The 24,967-nt window shown below is 37.4% G+C and overlaps 1 protein-coding gene across 1 annotated transcript in view; it reads right to left on the reverse strand.

Moving 5' to 3' along the window:
* The window catches only part of cpa6 (carboxypeptidase A6), a 40,628-nt gene extending 25,763 nt beyond the window's left edge, over window positions 1-14,865 (reverse strand). The window contains exon 1 of the mRNA XM_041247481.1: window positions 14,469-14,865. Coding sequence (XP_041103415.1) covers window positions 14,469-14,584 — 116 coding nt within the window. The 5' untranslated portion in view covers window positions 14,585-14,865. The remainder of the gene's footprint in view (window positions 1-14,468) is intronic.
* Window positions 14,866-24,967: the final 10,102 nt, after the last annotated feature.

The raw sequence follows: 24,967 nt of genomic DNA on the forward strand, positions 1-24,967 counted from the left end.
AACATTTATTATGCAGATTACAGTGGGAAAGCTGTTTTCAATTTCCGTATGAACATTTTTTGTTTGTGACCAACTATTACATGATAATATCTTGCTTGTGAATAGATGCCATCTGTGCTCACTGAACCAGATTAGATGAGATCTATATCAACAGCTGAGAATATTACAGCTTTGTCAAAGTGGTGTTGACTCAAGACTGTTACCAAGGGCATCTAGAACTGTAAAAAGGAGTCAGAGGTCAATACCAGAGTGAACTCTTTATGGTAATACGATACAATCACAGCCAACTTGAAGAATTAACACTTACCTACAAATTGATATAGTCAATGAGTGCATTGTGTACTAGAATACCTTCTCTGAACCCCTTTATGAAACAACAGGTACAGAAAACCCCTTTTTTCTGTTAGACATTAGACCATTTCATAACACCTTTTCATGGTAGCATACATATAAAATGTGTTTCTGTGATCATGATTCCTGGGCGTTGTGGATTGGCACCACTGGAGACTGAAGTCCTCTTGATTTCCCAACATAGGAATAACACCAGCCCAGAATGCATGACAGGACCACCCTCTGAGGGGATTGGCTGTAGACGTGATAAGTGCTGAATAGTGTGTGGTTGTGATGCACAAGCACGTTCTTGTGACTTCAACCAAATTCAAACCTAGGCCAACCATGCACATACTGTAATGATTGTAAAAAGACCAGGGTTTCTTCCCATTATTTTATTCTTAGTCCTCTAAAAAGAAGTTTGGGAAATTAGTGTTGTTGCCTTATGGCTGAACTACTTCTGGGAACAATCAGTGTCACAGTGGAGTGAGTTGGATCTCAATTACGCTTGTCAGAGCTGTCTGCTTTCGACAAATGAAATCCAGAGGTTTTGACAGGTTCTTTATTGTACTGTATAATTACGCCACGTTGATAACCACGTAACACAACACCTGAAATTCTCTCAGCTTACTTTGAACAAATATCTCTTTGTAATATAATTATCCTAGTTTTTTTTTTTTTTTTCTGTAGCACTTTTAACATTAAAGATGAGTTAGGGTGCCAGACTTCACTTGGTGTTATATAGCCCCAAATAGGCATGGCTAATAAGCTAATCAGATTTATTTCTCTTCAATTGCTGCAATGATCAGGCATTACATGGTCATTACATGATCAGACTGTGTGTATAGGGTACTGTATATGGAGAACCCTGATCTCACAAAGGTGTCAGGAAGATAAGGGAGCCATAAGGCAAGTGAAGGACTCCCTGACCTGAGATTCAAGGGAGAAACTTGAAGTGTGTATAGATCTGATATGTCTGTCTGCCAAATAATGTGGCATTATACCTGGTAAAATATAGTTATGAAAATATATACAATCTAAAAGTTATGAGTCATAGAAAACATTGATTATTATGATTGCATTCTTGATGCTTGATAAGCAAGAATGAACTTCTGACTAAACTCGACAGACAAATACAACACCGGTAGATAATACAGTTATCAGTTCTTAAGACAGGGCTAAGGCAGTAAAAATGTCAGTGCCCTGGGTGAAAGGCAAATTAGCTTCCAAGCAACTCTCTCTATTAGAGCATCTCCTACATGGGCTGCGTTCAACTTATTTGATCTGATCCTGTATTTAAAAAAGGGGTTTGTTGGATTAACTGATCCTTACATGTTGACAAAGAATACATATACTTTTAAACTAATCTAGATGTTCATCATCTTGTAATGTTCTTATGTCATCAGAATGACAGTTAATAGATCTTAATCCTTTTCTGTAACTGTTTTGTTTCATTACACATTGCTTAAATCAGTTTTGTGACCAACAGGAGACTTTTGAGTATGTGACCTTCTCTCACTGTATGTTCGTTACACATAACTTTTAATTCAATGAATTGCAATTACTGGTATGAGTTACAGATAGGAATACCCCAGGAAAAAGATGAACTGGTGGTTTCTACAAGTCAGTGTTCTCTTCTCAGCAATGCAGGCCTTGTGTCTCATATAGTGCGTTATTTTTTGGTACCTGTGACGGGTACATTCAAAGTGCTGCTTATTTTGATGCAGAGTTACACATTATAGCATGGCAGACTCCCCAGAAGACAAAAACACACATAGTAGGCTATTAAACAGGTAGTAAATTAATTATTCCTGAAATGTAGATGGAATGAAATATCCCTTTCAAGAGCTCATTTTTTAAACAACAGGCAAAGCACAATGCATTTGGGACATTTCCATAGTCCATGTTCAGCACAAAAATATTAATCTGACTTCAGTTCTTTCTGAGAGCATTTTTCTACCTTTTGCCTGACTCGTAAGAAAAAAGACTTCAGTGGAATTTGAAGACAATGTCAACAAAACTAAAATAAAAAAAACAAAAAAATGAAGAACATCCTTATCTATATTCAAAGTATGTTCTGATGGCAGCCATTCCGGCAACACTGCATACTTTGGCTATAACCTTTAGTTTTAAATAATGGCGCAGGTGACCTTGAGACATGGACAGAAACTGCTTTTCTATTTAATGTCGGAGTTGACTCATCGTGAGGAAGATCCTCATTAGGATGCATATCAAGTTCTCTTTGAAACCCTTGCTGACAGGAGAACCCACTAAGAAGAATTTGCACTTATTAATATAGCAGTGCTTAACAGACCTTTCCCATATGGCTACTTTCATTAGGTACACAGACTGGCAATATCTCCTTGGTGTAATTTTGATCAACCTAGTGTTTAATTATGTAGTAGAAAAAGTTAACATATTTTATTACGTCATCTTTTTTGTACGAGGATACTGTCAATTGATTTAGTTTCGTTTTACTAGTTTTGTAAAATTCAAAAAAATCTGGCAATACACTTGCACAGGTAACAGTTGATCTAGTAACAACAAAATCTCCATCACTGGTATAATATACAAAAGAGTTCTGTTGGTTTATTTGGGCACAGCCAGTGGCACTAGGTTGCAATGTCCACTAGATAAATTATAACTTGTGGTAATACTATAGTATTCAAATTGTTTCACTCTGTCGGTGGTTTAAAAACAAATCTTACAACCAAAAGCCAACACATAGAAATTACGCATTTTATATGCTCTTTTAAACCACATCTTCAGTTAAATTTGGATAGCAACCACTAAAAATAAGGTTTATGGTTCCCAAGAGATTACCAGCAACTGGGAACTGGCGACCGTATTATTTAAAAAAAAGAACACAGGACATTGCCATGAATGTGCTGGGTTTCCGATAAATTAAGGAAATCTACGAAACCTATAACTGAAATAACTTTTTTTTAAAGCCATAGCCTTAATGTGGCTTAATTTCCAGCCCAAGGTGGTCTCCCCCTCACACATGTGCCTTTGGTTCTCTGTTATTCCCCATGTGAAATTAGCAATATTTATGTGGTTCCTTTAATACGACTATTTATTGTTCATTTCTCCACAAGGAAGGGGGTTCCTGCCATGGAAAAGGTTCCCACAGGCTTCGACAAGCTGTAAGAAAATGCCACATTTCCACAACTTGTTCTTTCAAAACCATTTATGATTATTAAATATGTTTCATGCTAGCATAATAATTGTTTATAATTCCATTTTGTTAGTGCCTGTGTGATACAGAACATTTTTCAGAGTTACAAAGTGTTACTTTTTTGCCGTGTTAGACACTGAATTGGATGCTTGTGTCAAGGTCAGCGCTGTTGAACCACACCATCCTGTGAGCACTTCACATCTGTGTGGCAGGCTGAAACAAGGGGACACATGGGAGCCAAATATCAAAACTACTTGTAATGTTCTTCCCAATTTACAACAGCTCAGGAGAACTGACGGTCCATGGCCGTCCTGTAATCCCACCACCAATTCAATAGTCTCCTTCCATCTAGGAGCTCCAGGGTGGATATCAGTGAGCTTCTATTGAGGACAAAGGTCAGTCTTCAGATGTCCAAATCACTAACCTATATACCCAGGACTGCATGACCCCGCATGACCCTGCACAACGAGCAATGTCGTGACTTTACCAGGTGAATGCGCTGGGGATCCACTTTAGTGTTTTAACAAGTGCATACAATAGTGCACCACTCACTTTTTGGACCAAAGCTTTTGACTGGGTTTGTTCTCTTCCACATTAGAATTGAAGCCTTACATATTCTTTCTATGTTATTATTGCAATATACAGTATAGTACCACTAATGTTGAATCTACTTCAAGTTACGATTTATGTTATAATTTATTATATATATATATATATATATATATATATATATATATATATATATATATATATATACATATATATATATATATATATATATATATATATATATATATATATATATATATATATATATATATATATATATATATATATATATATATATATATATATGTATGTGTGTGTGTGTGTGTGTGTGTGTGTGTGTGTGTGTGTATATTATGACTCACCTCTCCTGCTTGGCAACAGCAAACTAGATTGACTTCTACAGGACTCCTATAAGTGACTATAGAACGCTCATTACTACTTACTGCAGTACTGAAGAATGTGCCTCTGTATTTGTAATATTGATAATGCACTGTGTAGCGGCATGACCCTGCCATGACCTTTCCCTTTCATCATAATTGCTTATGTAAAGTAAAATAGGAATCTGTATCATCAGTGGAGGGGGGAGAGAACAGGAAAAGAATGGCTATTGTTGTGTATCACAGCACTTTTTGACAGCCTGAAAATTGATTCAGATTGAAATTGGCTGGGTCAGTCCATTTCACCATTCTGATGGCAAGATTATATCAATCTAGAAATTGGGTGGGAGAAGCTACTGCACTGTTTCCTTTTTAAAGCATGAATTTGGGCCAACAGAAGTACATCCCAAAATGTCTCCTGATTTTTTTTTTATCATATTAACAGACAAACAGTTATCTGGGTTCATAGAAGGATGTCAAAAGGCACGTTAAAGGAATGTCTGTTATATCAAGATGATGACAAATGAAAGATAACAAAAGGCCAAAATATTGCCAATGCACAAAAACCTGCCGTAGTGAGTTTAAGCATACCAATCACATACTACAAGAACCCTGCTGCAGAGGGTCTATCAACCACTGTGAAAAACACAGACAACAGAGGCCTACAAAAACAGACAATAATACACACAAAGGGTTAGCTTGATTTGAAAAGAGATTTCCATTTCCGTCCTCTCACACCCTTCCCATCCCACTAAATACCCTAGCATCCCCGAATAGATAACTTTTAATGAGCAAGACATCTCACAAGTAGAATGGTACCTCGAAATATTCTAGTTTTTCTAGGAAAGCAGTACAACTGGAGATGTGGAGTTTGTTGCAAAACAAATCAAACAATATCACTCCTCCTGTTTTATTTGCAACAAAATGTAATTTAAAGTAAATGTCAACCTTTATAATAACATGTTAATGCGAAAATAGTACAGAGGAGAAACATATTTGTTTTATTTATACAGAAACAAATCGACATGGATTTTATTAACCAGTTTCACTGTAAACCTCTAAAAACACCATCTCTCACTGTAGACCTCTAAAAACACCATCCCTCACTGTAAACCTCTACAAACTACCATCCCTCACTGTAAACCTCTAAAAACACCATCCCTCACTGTAAACCTCTAAAAACACCATCCCTCACTGTAAACCTCTAAAAACACCATCTCTCACTGTAAACCTCTAAAAACACCATCCCTCACTGTAAACCTCTAAAAACACCATCCCTCACTGTAAACCTCTAAAAACACCATCCCTCACTGTAAACCTCTAAAAACACCATCCCTCACTGTAAACCTCTAAAAACACCATCCCTCACTGTAAACCTCTAAAAACACCATCCCTCACTGTAAACCTCTAAAAACACCATCCCTCACTGTAAACCTCTAAAACACCACCCCTCACTGTAAACCTCTAAAACACCACCCCTCACTGTAAACCTCTAAAAACACCATCCCTCACTGTAAACCTCTAAAAACACCATCCCTCACTGTAAACCTCTAAAAACACCATCCCTCACTGTAAACCTCTAAAAACACCATCCCTCACTGTAAACCTCTAAAAACACCATCCCTCACTGTAAACCTCTAAAAACACCATCCCTCACTGTAAACCTCTAAAAACACCATCCCTCACTGTAAACCTCTAAAAACACCATCCCTCACTGTAAACCTCTAAAAACACCATCCCTCACTGTAAACCTCTAAAAACACCATCCCTCACTGTAAACCTCTAAAAACACCATCCCTCACTGTAAACCTCTAAAAACACCATCCCTCACTGTAAACCTCTAAAAACACCATCCCTCACTGTAAACCTCTAAAAACACCATCCCTCACTGTAAACCTCTAAAAACACCATCCCTCACTGTAAACCTCTAAAAACACCATCCCTCACTGTAAACCTCTAAAAACACCATCCCTCACTGTAAACCTCTAAAACACCATGCCTCACTGTAAACCTCTAAAAACACCATCCCTCACTGTAAACCTCTAAAACACCATCCCTCACTGTAAACCTCTAAAACACCATGCCTCACTGTAAACCGGCTGTCAAAAGTGGAAGGCACCGACTGATTGTCAGCTACTCCATTGCTTTTTTGTAAGGCCACTGCATTGCCTTTGAAGACTTTGACAAGGTGAGTAGCCTACTGTGTATACAGTTTGATTGGCTATTTAATGGAAGCACGTTTGTGCTAAATGTGGCTCACTTGGCTCATTTACAAACAAACAAAAAAACAACAACTAAACTCTTTTTCTGTTTTTGAATTAGTCATTGAATTTTAAAATGAATAGTGAATATTTCTTCCCATGTGACAAATCTGTAAATAATAAATAACAAAATACAATTATGTGTTTAATTTCTTTAAATGAAAAATACAATTTATGTACAAAAGATACTGTGCAGCTCTTGTACTGACTAAATAGTGGTTTGACCCACACACTATAATTTTGTGCCAGAAGCTATTTATGTGGCTGTCAAAAAAAGTAATGTGTACTAGCCTGCCTTGTAAAAATAGCCTCAGTGAGATATACATGTGCCAGGCCACTATAATTTAATCATGCAAACAGTATAGTCATTTCATTGTTGTGCTGTAGTAACAGTAAAAAAAATAAATCAAAACATAATGTGAGCATTACTTTTCTTGAACACATCATACATGCTCAGTAATGAACTTCATTTAAATTATTTTTGGGTATACTGTCATTTTCACACCAAAAGGCAATTACAATAGCCATTAGCTGCCCATTCCTGCTCTTCTCCGCCTCAGTGAAGATGAGCTCAATCTGAACACTTTTATCTTTCCAGGTGGTGTGGCTATAGGGACAAACAAAATAGTGTTACCTTATAAATATGTACATAGAGGCGCGGCAGCCAAGTCCTGACCCTGTATGAGAACAATTCAATGCTACTAGGAAAAAGTAGCACAAGGGCAGCTGTAAAGCACTATGAAAAGACATTTTAAAAAGGCACCACAATATGAACAAATACACACTGGTAACCACTGCAGTACCATTACAATTAATACCAGTGTGCAACCATATTAGGACCGCTATTTGCAATTTGTTTACAATGAATTTTTATTATTATGGTTTCCCAAACCATTGGTATTTTTTAAGATGTACTAAAAGGGGTATTCCATCCCTATCTGAGAGTACCTACAATCTACAATGCACTGGAGAGACTTATTTTCTTGGAAAATACAAAAGCGAAGTTCTCCCCCAATATTAATGCCAAACGCTTGTTATGGTCTCTGTGACCACCATTTATAACCAGGACTTCTCCTTTCTTTCTGCTTACCTACAGTATTTGCCCAACATGTTGTGTTCCTCGTTCTGAGCTATGCTAGCTGATGCTGTCAGTACCCCTGTTTGGCACCTCATTGTAGCCGCAGCCACACTCACTTCCCATTCACACCACTGTGAAACCTGCTCTGAATTCCTCCAGCCGTTCACTTCCCTTTTCCCTTTTTTTTCGAATTTGCAGCCTTGTTTGCTTTGCACTACTCACACCTTGTTTCATATACCTTATTGACATTGTAATCCATTTTTGTTGGTGCTAATTCCTCCATATGTTCCTATAGCATTAATTAGCAATGAACCACTGTTTTAGGGAAATGGAAAACCCCGAAAAAAATACTGCAAGATTTTTGACAATAGTATAACTGCATTAAAAATGTACTGAGGCACAATACTGCATTTTGCATTACCACAAAATTGCCATGTGTTACATATAGGCTATATCTTGTTTTGGCCAAAGTACATTGCCCTTGTGAAATGGGGTTAAAACCCATCCCAGAAAAGCCTGTGGGAATATGGCTGGAGCCTTAATAAGGTCATTGTTTAGTGGGTAATTAAGGCTCGAGCCACAGTATAAAAGACCCACTCCGGGCTCAGAGTGTTAGAGGAGAAAAACAGAGTTAAGTGCGAGAGCGAATGCTACCCGGAAGCAAACCAAGGTACTCGTTTTTATAAAAGAAATATAGTTAGTGTTTGTTTTGTTTGGCCAGCGTGCCCTTTCTTTTGTGTTTTGATTTTATAATTTAATAAATACACTGCTGCGGCAGTTTTGCCCCATAGTACACATGTTATTGCTTCATTTCCCTGGTCTGACGTCACCCCTGCAACCCTCGCTGCCACAACCTGCTAATCACGATTGCATCGTACCACACTTTAATCATCACAAGTGGATCATTTGCTAATTCTGACTAAACAAGATCCTGATTGCAGGGTACCAGATCAGATGTATGATGATCCTGTTCATGTAGATTAACAAGTACTGTGAAGGATAAAACAAATTTAGTACACTTGCACGTCCGAAGCATTTACTGCTTGCATGCCCATTATCAATCAGTTAAACTATTCTGTGCGTGTGCAGCAATGTCAGCAGCTTAAATGCAAGTAAGATGTGCCAGTTTGAAATGTGCACAAAAAGACATGAAATTAGATGGGTTTTCTTTTTACCTAAATATGTTTATGTGACTCACACTGATGTAAAGAGTTTTAAATTGTCAGTTTTTCGTTAATTTTATGAAAAACTACAAAGCTGTATGTAATTTAATATAATAACATAACATTATTCAGCAGGTTTCATTCGACTTTATGAAACAAAATGAGCTAATTCTACAGGGTGAAGCAAAACGTTTGTGCAGAGCTGTAGGTTAGTCCCCATTATCGGTTGGTTAAACCAATTACCAGGATCATGTGTTTGATAAGCTGCAATCAGGATTAAGTTAGTACAGATTTGTAAGATTTTCTAGTCCGCATTTTAGTCCACTTGATGTGACTAAATCACTGATATACTGATTAAAGAAAAACATTTAAGTGATTCTTTTAATTGTTCACACTACACTTTAAACAGAAGTGTTACCAACATTAGCATTACAGTGTACAGTATATAAATACTAAAACGTGTTTATGATTTGTTGTATAAGATTTCTGTTTGATGTTGCACTTGGAATCATTGGCAGCAGAAGCTTTAACGGGGGGGGGGGGGGTTAAGGGGGGGTTAAGCTTCCTCTGTGCTATTTTTAGTGTTCCCACTGAAACACAATTCATGAATTAATATTGATAACACCGTGTAACAAATTTTTTATTTTTTTTTGGTTCCTGGGTAGTAAGTGTTATTTCCTAATTGCTTATGCCTCAAAAGTATAGAAAATGGCTATTATTCCCCACAAACTTTGCTTTTGTGACCAGGTGTAACAAAGTGCCCGCCCCTGTGTATATTATCTGTTATGTGTTGTGTGTGGTGTGTTTAAATGTTGGTGTATAGACATTGGTACACGGGATATAAACGGGTCTGTGTAACACGAGTGTTTAAAAATGTATATGTGTATTTAGGCACGAGGATTGCACAGCACTTCACGTGCAAGTAAAATGTAGTAATATGTGAGCACGGGGAATTGCACTTTATTAATTCACGTGCTGGGATTCAAGTGAATAATTAATTGGTAATTGAATCCCAGCACAATAGTATATATAGATGCACGTTGTCACATACTCGTGGTTGGGTGTTCGGTGAGTGGAGAACGGGATTGGAGACGGAGGAAATAAGTAGCAGTAGTAATAATAATAATAATAATAATAATAGGAGAAAGTATCCGCTCACCGTGTTTGTCAGTGTCTGTCCGTGCGCCGTTTTGTTAAGTTTAGTCTGTTTTCGTTTGTCTATTTATTTTGGCGTAGAGTGCCGTGTCCTGTGTTTTTCGTGTTTGTGTAAACCTTTTATTTTGTATTAAACCGGCGCCAACAGGCGTCTTCATCACTTCATTTCATCCGTCCTGTGTTTTGTATATTTCATTACCTTTCCTGGTTCTGACGCCGCCCACTTCGGCCGTCCCTGTGACACGTGGTGTCCTGCGTGGGATTTAACAGCGCCTCCAAGCGTCAGAACCAGGAAAGGTAATGAAATATACAAAACACAGGACGGATGAAATGAAGTGATGAAGACGCCTGTTGGCGCCGGTTTAATACAAAATAAAAGGTTTACACAAACACGAAAAACACAGGACACGGCACTCTACGCCAAAATAAATAGACAAACGAAAACAGACTAAACTTAACAAAACGGCGCACGGACAGACACTGACAAACACGGTGAGCGGATACTTTCTCTTCTATTATTATTATTACTACTGCTACTAATTTCCTCCGTCTCCAATCCCGTTCTCCGCTCACCGAACACCCAACAACCAGTATGTGCCAACGTGCATCTATATATACTATTGTGCTGGGATTCAATTACCAATTAATTATTCACTTGAATCCCAGCACGTGAATTAATAAAGTGCAATTCCCCGTGCTCACATATTACTACATTTTACTTGCACGTGAAGTGCTGTGCAATCCTCGTGCCTAAATACACATATACATTTTTAAACACTCGTGTTACACAGACCCGTTTATATCCCGTGTACCAATGTCTATACACCAACATTTAAACACACCACACACAACACATAACAGATAATATACACAGGGGCGGGCACTTTGTTACACCAGGACAGTGATATTTTGAAATTTACCTATTTTCCAGAACATTCCAGATAGATTCAGTGCTTAGTAAACTTGGAGTAACTTACAGAACTTTCTAGAATTTTCCAGTAATATAAATAGTAGTATAAATACAGGGGCCTTAAGCCCACCAGTTCAGTTTACTTCCAGCTGCCTAAGTGGATACATACCTGCATTTTTCTGAGATGGTATCAAGAGGCTGCAAGCATCCTGCAGACGCATTTTGCTATGCCTGCGGCCAATTTATCAAGACAAGAGCGAAAAACTACTCAGTGGAAGCATCTGCTAAGATGTGTGAGGCCTACAAGGCATATTTCGGCATGCCTGTCGGGGATCAAGACAAACCCTGGGCACCTCATTTCACCTGCGAGCACTGCAAAAAAACTCTGGAAGGTAAGATGGACAATTGTTGCTCAGAATTTTATGTTATAAAATTTGTTAAAATTTTTAAAATTGTAAAAGTTTTTAATTTTAAAATGTTTTACAGTTTTCAATGTTATTGAAAAATGTTTCGAGAATCTCTTACACATTAGTCATGGGTGAAATAAATGTATTTTTGTAGGATGGTATAGAGGGGAAAAGAGAGCCATGAAGTTCGTTATCCCAAGAATTTGGGGGGAACCCACGGACCACTCAAGCAACTGCTACTTCTGCATGGTGGACCCTTCCAAACGTCGGACTGGCAAGAATGCACCTGCTATCACGTATCCGGACCTTCCTTCATCCATCGCCCCGGTGCCACAATGCCATGAGCTCCCCGTACCCACTCCTCCGGAGAGAGAGCAGCCGTCTTAGAAGAGAGCAGCAAGTCAGAGAGCGAGGAAGACGATGTAGATCCAGATGACAATTTCAGAGGTGGAGCTGAGGAGAGAAACCCATACTACCCCAACCAAAAAGACCTCTACGACTTGATTAGAGATCTTGGTCTCACCAAGTCCAATGCCGAGCTTTTGACGTCTAGGCTCAAGCAGTGGAACTTGTTGGATGAAAGTGTGCAAGTCGCAGATCAGAGGAAGCGTCACCAACCTTTTTCCAGCTTCTTCACCCGTCAAGATGGGCTCTGTTTCTGCCACAATGTGACCAGTCTGTTCGAGGCAATCGGAATCGCCTGTAACCAGAATGAGTGACGCCTCTTCATTGACAGCTCATCCAGGAGCCTCAAAGCCGTGCTGCTCCATAAAGGTAACAAGTACCCGTCTCTTTCCCTGGCTCACTCGGTGCACCTCAAAGAGGATTACAACAGCATCAAGACCTTGCTGGATGCCTTGAAGTATGATGAGTACGGCTGGGAGGTCATAGGAGACTTATAAATGGTGGCATTCCTGATGGGTCTCCAAGGCGGTTTTACCAAGTTTCCCTGCTATCTTTGCCTTTGGGACAGCAGGGACACCAAGGCGCACTACCACAGGCGGGACTGGCCACAGCGGACCGAGTTCTCTGTGGGGAGGAACAACGTCAAGTGGGAGCCACTGGTGGACCCCCGGAAGGTGCTGATGCCACCACTGCACATCAAATTGGGCCTTATGAAACAATTTGTCAGAGCTCTAGATAAGGAGTCGGCAGCCTTCAAGTACCTTCAAGACTTCTTCCCTAAGCTGTCTGAGGCAAAGGTCAAAGCCGGTGTCTTCGTCGGACCACAGATAAAGAAGATCCTGGAGTGCAATGAATTCCCCAAGAAGCTCACTAGTAAGGAGAAAGCGGCTTGGAACAGCTTTGTTGCAGTGGTTCGGGGCTTCCTGGGCAATCACAAGGCCGAAAACTATGTGGAGCTGGTTGAGACTCTGGTGAAGAACTACGGCACAATGGGCTGTAGGATGTCCCTCAAAGTTCATATCCTTGATGCTCATCTTGATAAATTCAAGGAGAACATGGGAGCGTACTCGGAGGAGCAAGGCGAGCGCTTCCACCAGGATATACTGGACTTTGAATGCTGCTACCAAGCACAGTATAACAAGAACATGATGGGAGACTACATTTGGGGGCTGATTCGTGAAAGTGATTTACAGTATAATCGTAAATCTCAAAAAACTACTCACTTCTAAATCTTTTGTAGTCATTTTTGTATTACTTTAGTATAAATACATGTTAATTTGGATTCATATGTGGTTTATTTCTGACTTTATGTGAACGAAAAGACACAAATTCGCCCGTTTTCTCATTGGAAATAGATACATTTCAAAATATCACTGTCCTGGTTACAAAAGCAAAGTCTGTGGGGAATAATACCCATTTTCTATACTTTTGAGGCATAAGCAATTAGGAAATAACACTTACTACCCAGGAACAAAAATTGTGTTACATAGTGTAATAATTTAGGCCCTATAAAAATCGATGATTATATCTTCAAAAAATGCAGCCCAATTGCGACCAAAGCATGATAAATTGCAGAACTTTTGTCCTAGTGCTTTAATTACTAAAGTTATTAAAAAATCCATACAGTGTTTCATTTTCTTATTTCATAACAATGCTGATCTGAAATGATAGAAACGTGAAATAACTAGCATTATTTTTTTTATTTTTTATGGCAAGTGTATATACATGCTAAGTAGAAATGTTTTACAGTAAAAACACTTTCAAGTCCAGCAAACTTTGTAGACTGACCGGTGAATTTACAGTACCTCACAGTAAATAAAGTTGGAACACAAAAGCGAGCCCAGACATACCTGTATATTCATAGTTTACAAGCATTCAATTTCAATCAAAATTGCACTCGCTACACTTTTCAGATACTGCCAAGCATGGTCGATAGCACTGACAAAATACCTTTTTTTGAAACTGTTGCAGACTTTCTTTTTGTTTGAATTCAATGCTGTACAGATATACCTCTTGCATGCCTTAAACAGACTCACAACTTGTAATGAATAATTTACCTTGTAATACTATTGTAGTACTGTGTGAACCAATTGATGTGAGTTAGTTAGCGTTAACTTTGCACTGTTCTAGCCTGGATGCTTTTTTTTTTAAACTACATTGTCTTAAATGTGGCTGGGGAAAGTCTTAAGAAGCCTTTAATAATAAAATAATAATAATAATAATAGTAATACAGCAACTACTGGTGAGATGGTGACCAAACAAGACTTGCGAAATGGAACCCATCTTTACACAGTCTTGCTGGATAAAACTCCACAGCTGTGACTTTATACTTTTACAGTAAATTAAGCCAGTCTCACCCAGCATTACAACCTCCTGAAGCAGCATGACCAGCACAACCACTAGTTATGACCAGAATAAACTACACTGGTTATTGCTGACTTTTCTGACAGAAAATAAAAAGAAGAAGAAGAAGAAGAAGAAGAAGAAGAAGAAGAAGAAGAAGAAGAAGAAGAAGAAGAAGAAGAAGAAGAAGAGATTACCACATTAAAGAGAATATGCATCTAACATACAATGGTACATGCAATATGAAAAATAAGTGGCGAGTTATCTATCTCTCGCCACGGAGTTAGACAGTACCCAAACATCACGACTTACCCAGCATAGCGATTATTGTAGAGGTAGGATCTGATGGGAGTTTGCAAACTGCTCAGAATTATCCCGGTGATCATGAGCGCAGCAATCTGCGTTGCATTTCTGGCGGTGTTTCCCATACTGTAGCTACTGATCAATAACGAAAAGAGCAGCACAACCGTGGGTTATTATTGATGTCACTCTTTTTAGTCAACTAATAGTACCAACAGTACCAACAACCAGTCCAGGAACTCTCCTTAGTTGCGATTGAGTGCTGCTGCTGCTGCTGCTGCTGCGCTCCAGAGAGACTGATTAGGTATGAGCGTAAATGTGTCTGTAAACATCAGTGATGTGTTTGGCAGCATCCCAAACTTACGATTTGAGAAGGGAGAATGTCTTGCTTTTAAAATGTGCAGGAGCAGGCAAGGGGTCACGTGACCCGGACGACGAAGTCGGTAACTAGAGATTGTTTCTGGAGCGCTCTGACTGTGTGTGGAAGGAGGAGCAGCGGCAGGGAGGTAATAATAACTACAGCAGGCGAGAGCTGTGATGATAGCGTACTACTACTGCAAAGAAGATAACGCCTGGAACAGAATCGAATATACATTTTACCCTTATTTTATTATTATTTTTATACTGAAACCCTTACCTTTTTATTTTTTTTGCAAACATTCTGAGTGTTTTTGTTTTTGTTGCTCAAATACTATTAATACTGTTTTTTAAAGTTATTTGTTCTTAGATAAGTCTGTTTCAGGTACTTTAATCTAAATCCAGGAACTGTTCTGCAGTTCATAATAGTTGCCTGCCATAGTTTAACATAGGCCAACAGCATCTGGTCAAAGCACCTTAACAGAAATAGCTATGTCTATAATCATATGACTCAGTACTACTAATGCTGAAATAGGTTTTAAACGTCTCATTTCAAACCCGTGTGATTTACCAATGTACCAAAGTTTGTAATTATAGATGCAAATATATCATTTTGAGCTCTGTAATATTTGTGCTTGTAGAATACAGTACTTAAATAGGGACATTTCTGGATAAACCGTTTGTGTCCTAAAAGCTCAGTTCTATACTTCATTGCATGTATTTTTGTAGGTTGTAAAGTTAGGCAGTGCAGAAAGTGCACGAAGGTGAAAGGGTACTGAAAAATAGACATTCATTGAAAGAACTATTTTAATAACTTCGAGGTTGGCCCCTGCTCCATTTATGTAAGTGCTTGCAGATTGGACTGCCTGCATATGTGCATGCTGCTGTTGATGTTTTGTCTATCTATGTCTGCCCACAACACCACTTTCAGGGGACATTCGTTGACCTTTGTTAGATTAAGCACTGTTTGTTTTTTAAGTCAAGAGAGACCGTAAGGTAGTTTTTAGTTTTGTTGTGCTGTAGTAGCACAGGTCCTTGATTCACAAACCTGATTTATTTTCTGTTTACTGACATTTATTTGAGGCATTTTTAGGCAACTGAATTGATTTATATAATCTGCAGTAAATGGCATATTGGTATTCATATACTCAGACTGCATAGTACAGCACCACTTTTCAAATACTTCTGTTGTAGACAACACAATGTGACATTCTAATTGATTTGCTTCATTCATTATTATTTATTTAACCAAGAAAGTATCCAGTGAGACTGAAGCCTCATTTACAAGACTGTACAGACACCAAAAACACAAAGAAAACATCAAATCAGCAGATCAGCAACAGCAGCAGTCAAATGACACATTACAGTAAAACAAAAAAGAAAAAAAAAACACAAATGAAATAAAAAGAAAAAGGTGAAAATAGCTCCACCAGTAAATGAATCAATCCATCAATTCAAAATAGAATTTCTATCAGTAATAGTGACAAGAAATCTCCAGAAAATATCCACAGTCCATTTTTTTTTTTTTTGAGGACCTACAGTAGTCCTTGGTAGTATCTCTACAGCAGATCAATAGTTCAGGAGATACAATGATTATGTGAAGACTGCAAGCAGGCTCCATACCTGCGCACATACATCTCACTGTCTGTTTGGCTCAGACATGTGCCTTGTTTAACATAGCAGGATGTGCATCCCATTTGTTTGCAATTCTACCATTTTTTTGACAGAAATGACATCTTTACAGGGCAGACGCTTTTTGTAACAGGGAAATGATATATATCTACAACTGATCCATTTACTCCAACATGTCTTTAGTCAGGTAAGAATTCCTACCCTAATTATAGAGTTAGACAATACTCACTGAAGAGAACATCTTGAAACCTGTGAGGATGGGGTTGGATATGGTTGGGTGTTTATATTCTGCATCTTCAGACTAGTTTAAATGACTGCTTTCAGATGGGGTCAGATATGACAAGCGTGCTTCTTATTAGATGGTTACAGTTGTGATGGATTCTTGTCATGCATTCAGTATTTATCTATTCTCACCAAACAGTTAAATACACCTTTTTTCCTAGGGGCTGCTGGTCTGTGGTTACAGCAACTGGCATTAAACAAATAAGTAATACTGTACAAGTAACTACTGTACAAAAAAGCACTTGTAACTAATAGTAAGGAATCAATATTTACAAGTAACAATTGTGAACATGTATTCGGTGATGTACAGTCCATATGTTCATTCAGTCATGGCATTGTATTTTTTATTTTTTTTAATTCTCACCTGTGTTTAAATAAACTAAAAATATTATAGAATGCACAGGATTCTAAATGTGGAATTATATTTTAGAATACAATTAAACATGGTTGTGGGCACTGCAGCTTTAAGGAAAGCACTGACAATACACTTGATGAAATATAATCTTCAGAAATGAGAGATAAATGTGAGCAGGTGAGGTCTGGCCACACTAGAATTGGATACATGATTGCTACCATGCAGGGAGAGATGTTAACATTTAGTATTAAATTAGCTCAGTTGAGTTTTATTTGACACTACTAACAGCTGTAAATGTTTTAAAACAGCCCACTCTCATTACTTCATAACCGTTCCTAGGGAGTTAAAAGTGTTACATGTCAAAACTGTATCAAAGCATAGAAGCATATGTAATGTGAAATGTAAGCCCAATGATTTTTTTTTTTTTTTTTTTTTAACAATCCTGGCATTGGCGTGTTTAGAAAATAATTGCCAGCAAAAAAAAAAAAAAAAAAAAGTTCCTTTGAATGGTGCCTACATGTAACTCTGTGAACACACTGTTGGATGTGAAAACTAGTCTTATAAAAAGGTAAATCAACTGACGGTCATTCTTACCCTCATCAGTATAGCACCATCAATGTGTAGAGTTATATGTAAGTCTGACTTTTCAAATAAACGGTCTAAACATCCCTGAACGTCTGATATTTCTGCTCCATAGCTACTGTAAAGCAAAGTGGCACAGCGGTGTTATGTGGAGTTCTAACATGTAAAGGGCTGCCTCTGTCCAGGAAAGAAAGCAGACAGGGCCTCTACCGCCATTGACTTTTCAATGTGAAGAAAGAAAGGGTTACAAAAGGCATTATCTGACATACCAGAATTTACACTCCAAAAGAGATTCTGCCACAGAAGCTGAGATATGACCGAATGTTTTAAGCCATAAAAAATAGTTGTTTTTCTGTAATCCATCGTTTTGTCCCTTACCCAATATTTTTTTTCAAATGTTTATTACAATAAAAGAAACCAGCAGTACAGATATTTCCTCCTATTAGTTTTCACTACATAAACCAGAAACTTAGCAGAAAACTGTTTACCTTGTAAAAAAACATCCTACCTGACTACCCAACATTAGAAGTGGGTTACAACAAACCAACTATTGTTTAAGAGTAGCTTTAGTTAAAGTTTTTTAAGTTTCTCTGAACCGTCTGGATTTATTTTGTATATCTTCATTTACGGGAAAATGCTGTTTTAGGAATCAAAATTTGGCACATGGCTTTATTGGGAAATATGTTTTACAGTTTGCACAATTGATTAAGCTAACAGCAACGAGAACTGTGAATAATGAGCTAGTAGAAAAAACAGTACAGCGTTGTTATCTCTAATTGACCCCAGTTGGTTTAATGGTATTCAAGAGTCTAAGCGTAAAAATGTTCTTTTGTGAAACATTTTTCATAATAACCTGTATTATATACTGTACTGCTCCTTGTTTTGAAAACATGTTTACCAAAACTTACACTAGTACACTTTACAATGCTAATTGACACACTTTACTGGGATGTTATTTAGCTGTTTAGGTAGTTTTACTTTGCTTTTGTATAAGTGGATGACAGAAGAGATGCAATTGCTTGTTTTTGCTTTCAAAGTTGAAATAGAAAACAGGCTGACATTTTCCAGTATTCTATTACTGCACAAAAGCAGAAAATGGGATAAGACATGCATTTTTAAAATGCTAATCATCTTTGACTTAGATTTGTCTTTGCAGCTGTCTACCTGTATATTTTTAAGTATTATTTGTACGGTCTCGCTATTTGGTAAAATTTGACATCACCCCGATAGCAGCTCAAGACAGGAAGCAATCTGCTTTAAATAAATCATTTACTCAAACAAATGTACCTCTGTGGTTACTAGTCTCATACTTGGAATAATAGCTAGCCACAATAAAGCTACTGCTTCACATGTGTTGAGCACTGCCTTCCACATGCAAGAAACAAAAACCGATTCTATTTATATTAGAATATTCCACATGCCTTAATCCAAGCATGCAGAATATTGTTAACCCTCTTGTCCTATTCCTACTAAGATACTTGGAATATACTGAGTAATGACAAAATGGATATAGATTGTTTGTGTGAACCTCATCCAATCTTTTTACTGGCATAGGTTAGCTGGGCCCAAAAAGAAACACATGCTCTCTCTAGTGTCCAAAAATGAGTATACAGTAAGTTCCATTCTGTACGAGATGATCCCACTCTTAATTAAGTCACGTACAACCTAAAACATATTTTTTGCTTCCTGGACTTGATAAATCAATTGGGATATTGTAGCATTTAATTAACCTGTTTCACAATAGTAAACGTTTTGTATGAAAAGAATATAAATACAGAATCATTAAAAGAACAGTTTCCTTAGGATTTACAAATAAAAACACAACCTGTTTTCATTCTTAACGGCCTTTTATGGCATTTGTAATGGGAAAAAAGTTTGTTTGGCAGCCCATCAATTGTATTGGCTTAGCGTCACACGTGTGTTAGAAGTATATTCACTTAAATTCTGAAAGTCAACACATTGACACCAAAAGTACACTAGATTTTGATTACAAAGCAAATAGGCCAATTGAAATCAGAAAACAAAAGGTGAGTTTAAGATTTAAGGTTGCAATTGCTGCGTACTGTATTAGGAATTACAGCTTTATATAAAAGACTCGCTGCCATTTAAGATGTTTTAAAAAAAAAGTCTTAAATGCTCATCTTTTTTTCTGTCAATTTACCTTTCTTTCAAATTTACATTGCATCCAGTAATATACACCAATTATTACTTAATCACTAGAATTTGTCTTTCTGGATGAATGGAACTGTAGCACTTAATATACATTCTCCCTGATTAACTCATTATTTTATGTTATGTTGAGTTATTCTATGAAATGGCTTATACTAGCATTTGTTACACTAATAAGTATCCATTGCCAGACTACTCAGTGTGTTAAGATAGACCTGTCACCACAAAAATCTTGGGCTTACCATTAGACATATTAGTGGCTTATTAGTGTAGGAAATGTACTTTATCACAGAGGATATAAGTTAATTTCATGGCCATTGGTCTTCAGACCCTGAAAAGTTAAAAAAAGTCAATTTTCTTTCCTGCCCAAAGAAAATGGGCAGGAATTACAATTCTGCTAGCTTAAGCACAGTACAGGTTGAACCTGCAATCAAAGTAATTGGTTAAGAATATAAGAACATATGAAATTTTACAAACGAGAGGAGGCCATTCAGCCAATCTTGCTTGTTTGGTTGTTAGTAGCTTTTTGATCCCAGAATCTCATCAATAAGCTTCTTGAAGGATCCCAGGGCATCAGCTTCAACAGCATTACTGGGGAGTTGGTTCCAGACCCTCACAATTCTGTATGTCAAAAAGTGCCTGCTATTTTCTGTTCTGAATGCCCCTTTATATAATCTTCACTTGTGACCCCTCGTCCTTGTTTCCTTTTTCAGACCAAAAAAGTCCCTTGCGTCAATATTGTCAACACTTTTTAGAATTTTGAATGCTTGAATCAGGTCGCCGCATAGTCTTCTTTGTTCAAGACTGAATAGATTCAATTATTTTAGCCTGTCTGCATATGACATGCCTTTTAAACCCAGAGTAATCCTGGTTGCTCTTCTTTGCACTCTTTCTAGAGCAGCAATATCCTTTTTGTAGCAAGGTGACCAGAACTGAACACAATATTTTAAGATATTCCCCTTGATTTAAATTCTAGCACCTTTCACATTAGATAAGTGACTTATCACGAGCGTCTTGTTGACTTTTTTTTTTTTTTTTCGAACCCGGGTTTCATGTGAGAAAGAAAAACATGAGTTGTTTTTTTATGAGAGCGAGAGCAACAGAACTAGATGAGGTCTTTCTAATGCATTGTAAAGTTTTAATATTACTTCCCTTGATTTAAATTCAGCACTTTTCACTATATAGCCGAGCGTCTTGTTGACCTTTTTTTTTTTTTCTCACCGGTTCACTGTGAGAAGAACTAGTTGTTTTTATTAGGAGAGCACAGAATTATTGGAAAAAAGGTAACTTGTAAACTGCACTGTTTTCTTTGGCAAGCATAGTTCCTACATTTGAATTTCCAAATTGATGTTTTTCCTATTTTTTTCCATGTGGGCTGTTGCATCCCTGCCAGAGGGATTATACAGGACTTACTGTATATCGCAAACCTCCTGGGCCTTGTCAATCACGAATGAGCATGCTCCATTAGCACTGATTAAGGCCTGAGTGTGTTTTTGACACTGAGGGCCTGTCTTTAAAACACAAAGATGAAATTGTTTGTTGTAATTCTGTGACTAACAGATTCACACGCATGCACTGTCAATTTGCAGTCCGAAGCCTCACGCATAGTGTGTTCATGATTAGAGAGCTCATATCAAGAAATGGAGTTAGGAGTAACAGTAAGTTACAGTCTGCTGGGTAAACTATTTTTCCAAAACAATATTGAATTTGAATTAATAAATTATAGAGGGGAGTATTTGGAGCTGTTATTGCAAAATACCTCCACTTACAGTGACTGCCTTATAAATCACATACTATATTTATTCCTGTTGCAATTTCTTCAAAATAAAATATACAAAATAATGTTTATATTTTACCCTAGGCCATGGTTAGCATCCAGGGCTTCATCACAAACAGAATCAATGAAATTCTGTGTCTGCACTCAGGAATTCATACATAATCTATTCATTTACAAATGCTAAACAAGACCACATAGCTTGGGATACAATGTTTATGTTTTATTCCATTTCCATTTCTCAAAGAGAACACCTAGTAGTAAATCTACCTCTGAGCCAAAGTCCCATCTGCATTGCACATGCCAGAGATCCATAGCACTTGTTGAAGAGGAGCAGCTGAATTCCTCCAATGGGGCTCCCTTCTTCACTGTGTAATGCTTTTACTATGGTAAACTTGTATAAGGGTACCTACTGTAGATAGTCCAGCTAATACCTGTAATTGTAATTTGTAGCAGTATATTGTTTTTGCAATCAATGGCTTTTAAAAAGTAAAAGCTGAGTAACCGGATGTCAAGCAAACACCCATTAACTTGAGATAATGAGGTGCTCAACTGGCTTTGATTTGTAAGGACTATGAAACCAAAACTGGATTTTCCATGTAACATATGGGTATTTGCTAATAGCACTACACTTCATCTCTATGTGCTTATAATACAGGTACCTGTAAAGTGGTTTAGTCAAGTGGTTAAAGTGTGAAACAAAGCTTGATCACTTAGATACTGTCCAGCACTGCTGATGAAATCCCCTTGGAAGGGGATATACTGGAGGCTGTTGTAAGTGTCTGGAGAACTGCTTATCCTGTTGTCATAAAACTTGGTATTCATTCATAGCCTGACTTATTGATAATTTCATTCTTATTCTATGCTATTCTGTACATACTGTTGATATATGCTATGGTCATCAATCTTTTCATCATACTAATTGTTCTCATTTTGAATTAACAGCCATAGTGCTGGTGGTACAGTATGTTACTGGTATGTTTGTTTGTCGTGTTACTTACTACACAGCTCACTCTGACATGCATTGCTTTACATGTCTGAATCTCCAAACTGACAAAGCAGAAAATAAGCAATATCCATTTTGTACCTATTCTAACCACTTCAGACATGCCAAGCCTATGCCCTCCCCATGATACAACCCTGCTAATACTAGCGGAATCCTTTTAAATTCTGCATTTAAAATATATGTCCCAGGGACATTCTATTTGGTGTTGAGATGATTGCTTGCTGTTGAACCCTAGAAATCCTCTCTCTCCTCTCTAAGTTTCGTAGTAGGCTCAGGAGGACAGTGATTAATGACCTACTTTGTTGGACAGAACTACTTCATTACTCAAACTGTAAATGGAGACTGTGTGACTCGAGACAGTAGAGTGTCAAGTTTCTGAATATTTCTCCCAAGAGGTCATTTTTTTACAAGCTATATGTGTCTTATTCCTGTTCATAAGGCTCACATACAAGTCTTGTCATTGCTGTCATTAAGTGTTTTACCTGCTGTTGTCTGAAATCGTTTATATTGTGTGCTGTGTATGATGGAAGATTTTGGACATTCAGTCACCAGAAGCAGAGCTTAGCTTGGAGAGTGGTGAGGTTGCCCCCTGGTAAATTGATTAACCTCAATTTAAATGTGAAAGTGACAATGCAAAATTACATGTAACAAGAAGTTATTTCTCTTTCCAGGTTATCTGTTTAAATACATGTGGGGGATTAGTTCTACAGTTGTGGGGTTTTGTAAAAAGTCTTTTGAGATCTCTATGGCCATCTGTTAACTTCTCAATATATTACACCTGCACTGTGTTTCAGTTTAAGCCACGTGATATATTAGGAGATCAGGACAAACCCCCACAACACCCAAATGTACTCTGACAGGCCAGACTTGAACTTCACATGTTCAACGCATTGCACCTGAATTAAATTCTCTTGTCCATCACTGGGATAACTGCAGGGTTACTTGGAAACATGAAAAGCCAAAACACTGAGACTTGTGGTCTTCTTAACACTGACACTTACTGTTTATTATATATACACACACACAGACACACACACACACACACACACACACACACACACACACACACACACACACACACAGTATATCAGCCTTTGTAGGACCAGATTAAACTAGCTTTACTGTGAGTAATCCACAAGGGGGCAGTGTGTATTAAGAATTCACAAGACTATTCCTCTACAGCTATCAATTAAAGAACTTCTGAACTGGAATCCTTGACATTTCAGAAATGAAACGGATTGCTGTAAGGAAAATAACTTTACTGGTGCTTGTATGTTAGATTGGTATTTACTTTTTTTTCATACAACCCCTTTTTTTCATATTTTTGATGCAGTCTTTAGGATAGTGTTCTTTAGGGGGGAAAAAATAAATACATGGCGTTTATAAGAGGAACACCAAAGTAAATAAAATCATGTATTGTAATTATATTGCTAAATTATGACGCTAATAATCAGATGAAGCAGAACTAGCGTTGCAAGAAAATTGTACATTTGCTTTTACTGTATTGTTAACTGATTATGCTACTATGTGTTATATAATTGTATCAAAACCCAACTAATTTGAACTTTGTAGCTGGAATTCTAAATGTGTTTGTATTGTAAGTGTCTTCAATATCACTAATTTATATGCACTGGAGGAGGCAGAGTCTGTACAGAAAGGCAATTATAATAAATATGACAGAAATGTAATAGCTATGAAAGGTTCAGTGTATTAAAAGTGTGTTAATTTATTTATACACTGTGAAACAGTTTTTAATAATTAAAACACATTTTGACTGCTTTGTAAATAAATAAATAAAAATGTGTCTTTTTCAGTTATTTGTAGAATGACTATGTGTCTCTTTCATCATGGCTGTTATTATCCACCTTTTATGTAGTAACACTAAGGGCTCTTTTGTATATTATTGCTTCATTTAGAAATTAAAACTTCAGAGGGATTGATAACTGAAAACAAATAAACAGCAATTCATTTTGTTGAAAACACAAATTCAATGACTACTTTCCCTTTATTTTCAAGTGAGATTTTTTGTAATTGAATCACCTGTTGTAAGAACATAAGAACATAAGAAAGTTTACAAATGATAGGAGGCCAATCGGCCCAACTTGCTCATTTGGTTGTTAGTAGCTTATTTATCCCAGAATCTCATCAAGCAGCTTCTTAAAGGATCCCAGAGTGTCAGCTTCAACAACATTACTGGGGAGTTCCAGACCCTCATAATTCTCTGTGTTAAAAAGTTCCTCCTTTTATCTGTTCTGAATACCCCTTTATCTAATCTCCACTTGTGACTCCTGGTCCTTGTTTCTTTTTTCAGGTCGAAAAAGTCCCTTGGGTTGACATTGTCAATACTTTTGTAA

This window comes from Polyodon spathula, chromosome 4 (genome assembly GCF_017654505.1).
Source record: "Polyodon spathula isolate WHYD16114869_AA chromosome 4, ASM1765450v1, whole genome shotgun sequence".
Lineage (NCBI taxonomy): Eukaryota > Metazoa > Chordata > Actinopteri > Acipenseriformes > Polyodontidae > Polyodon > Polyodon spathula.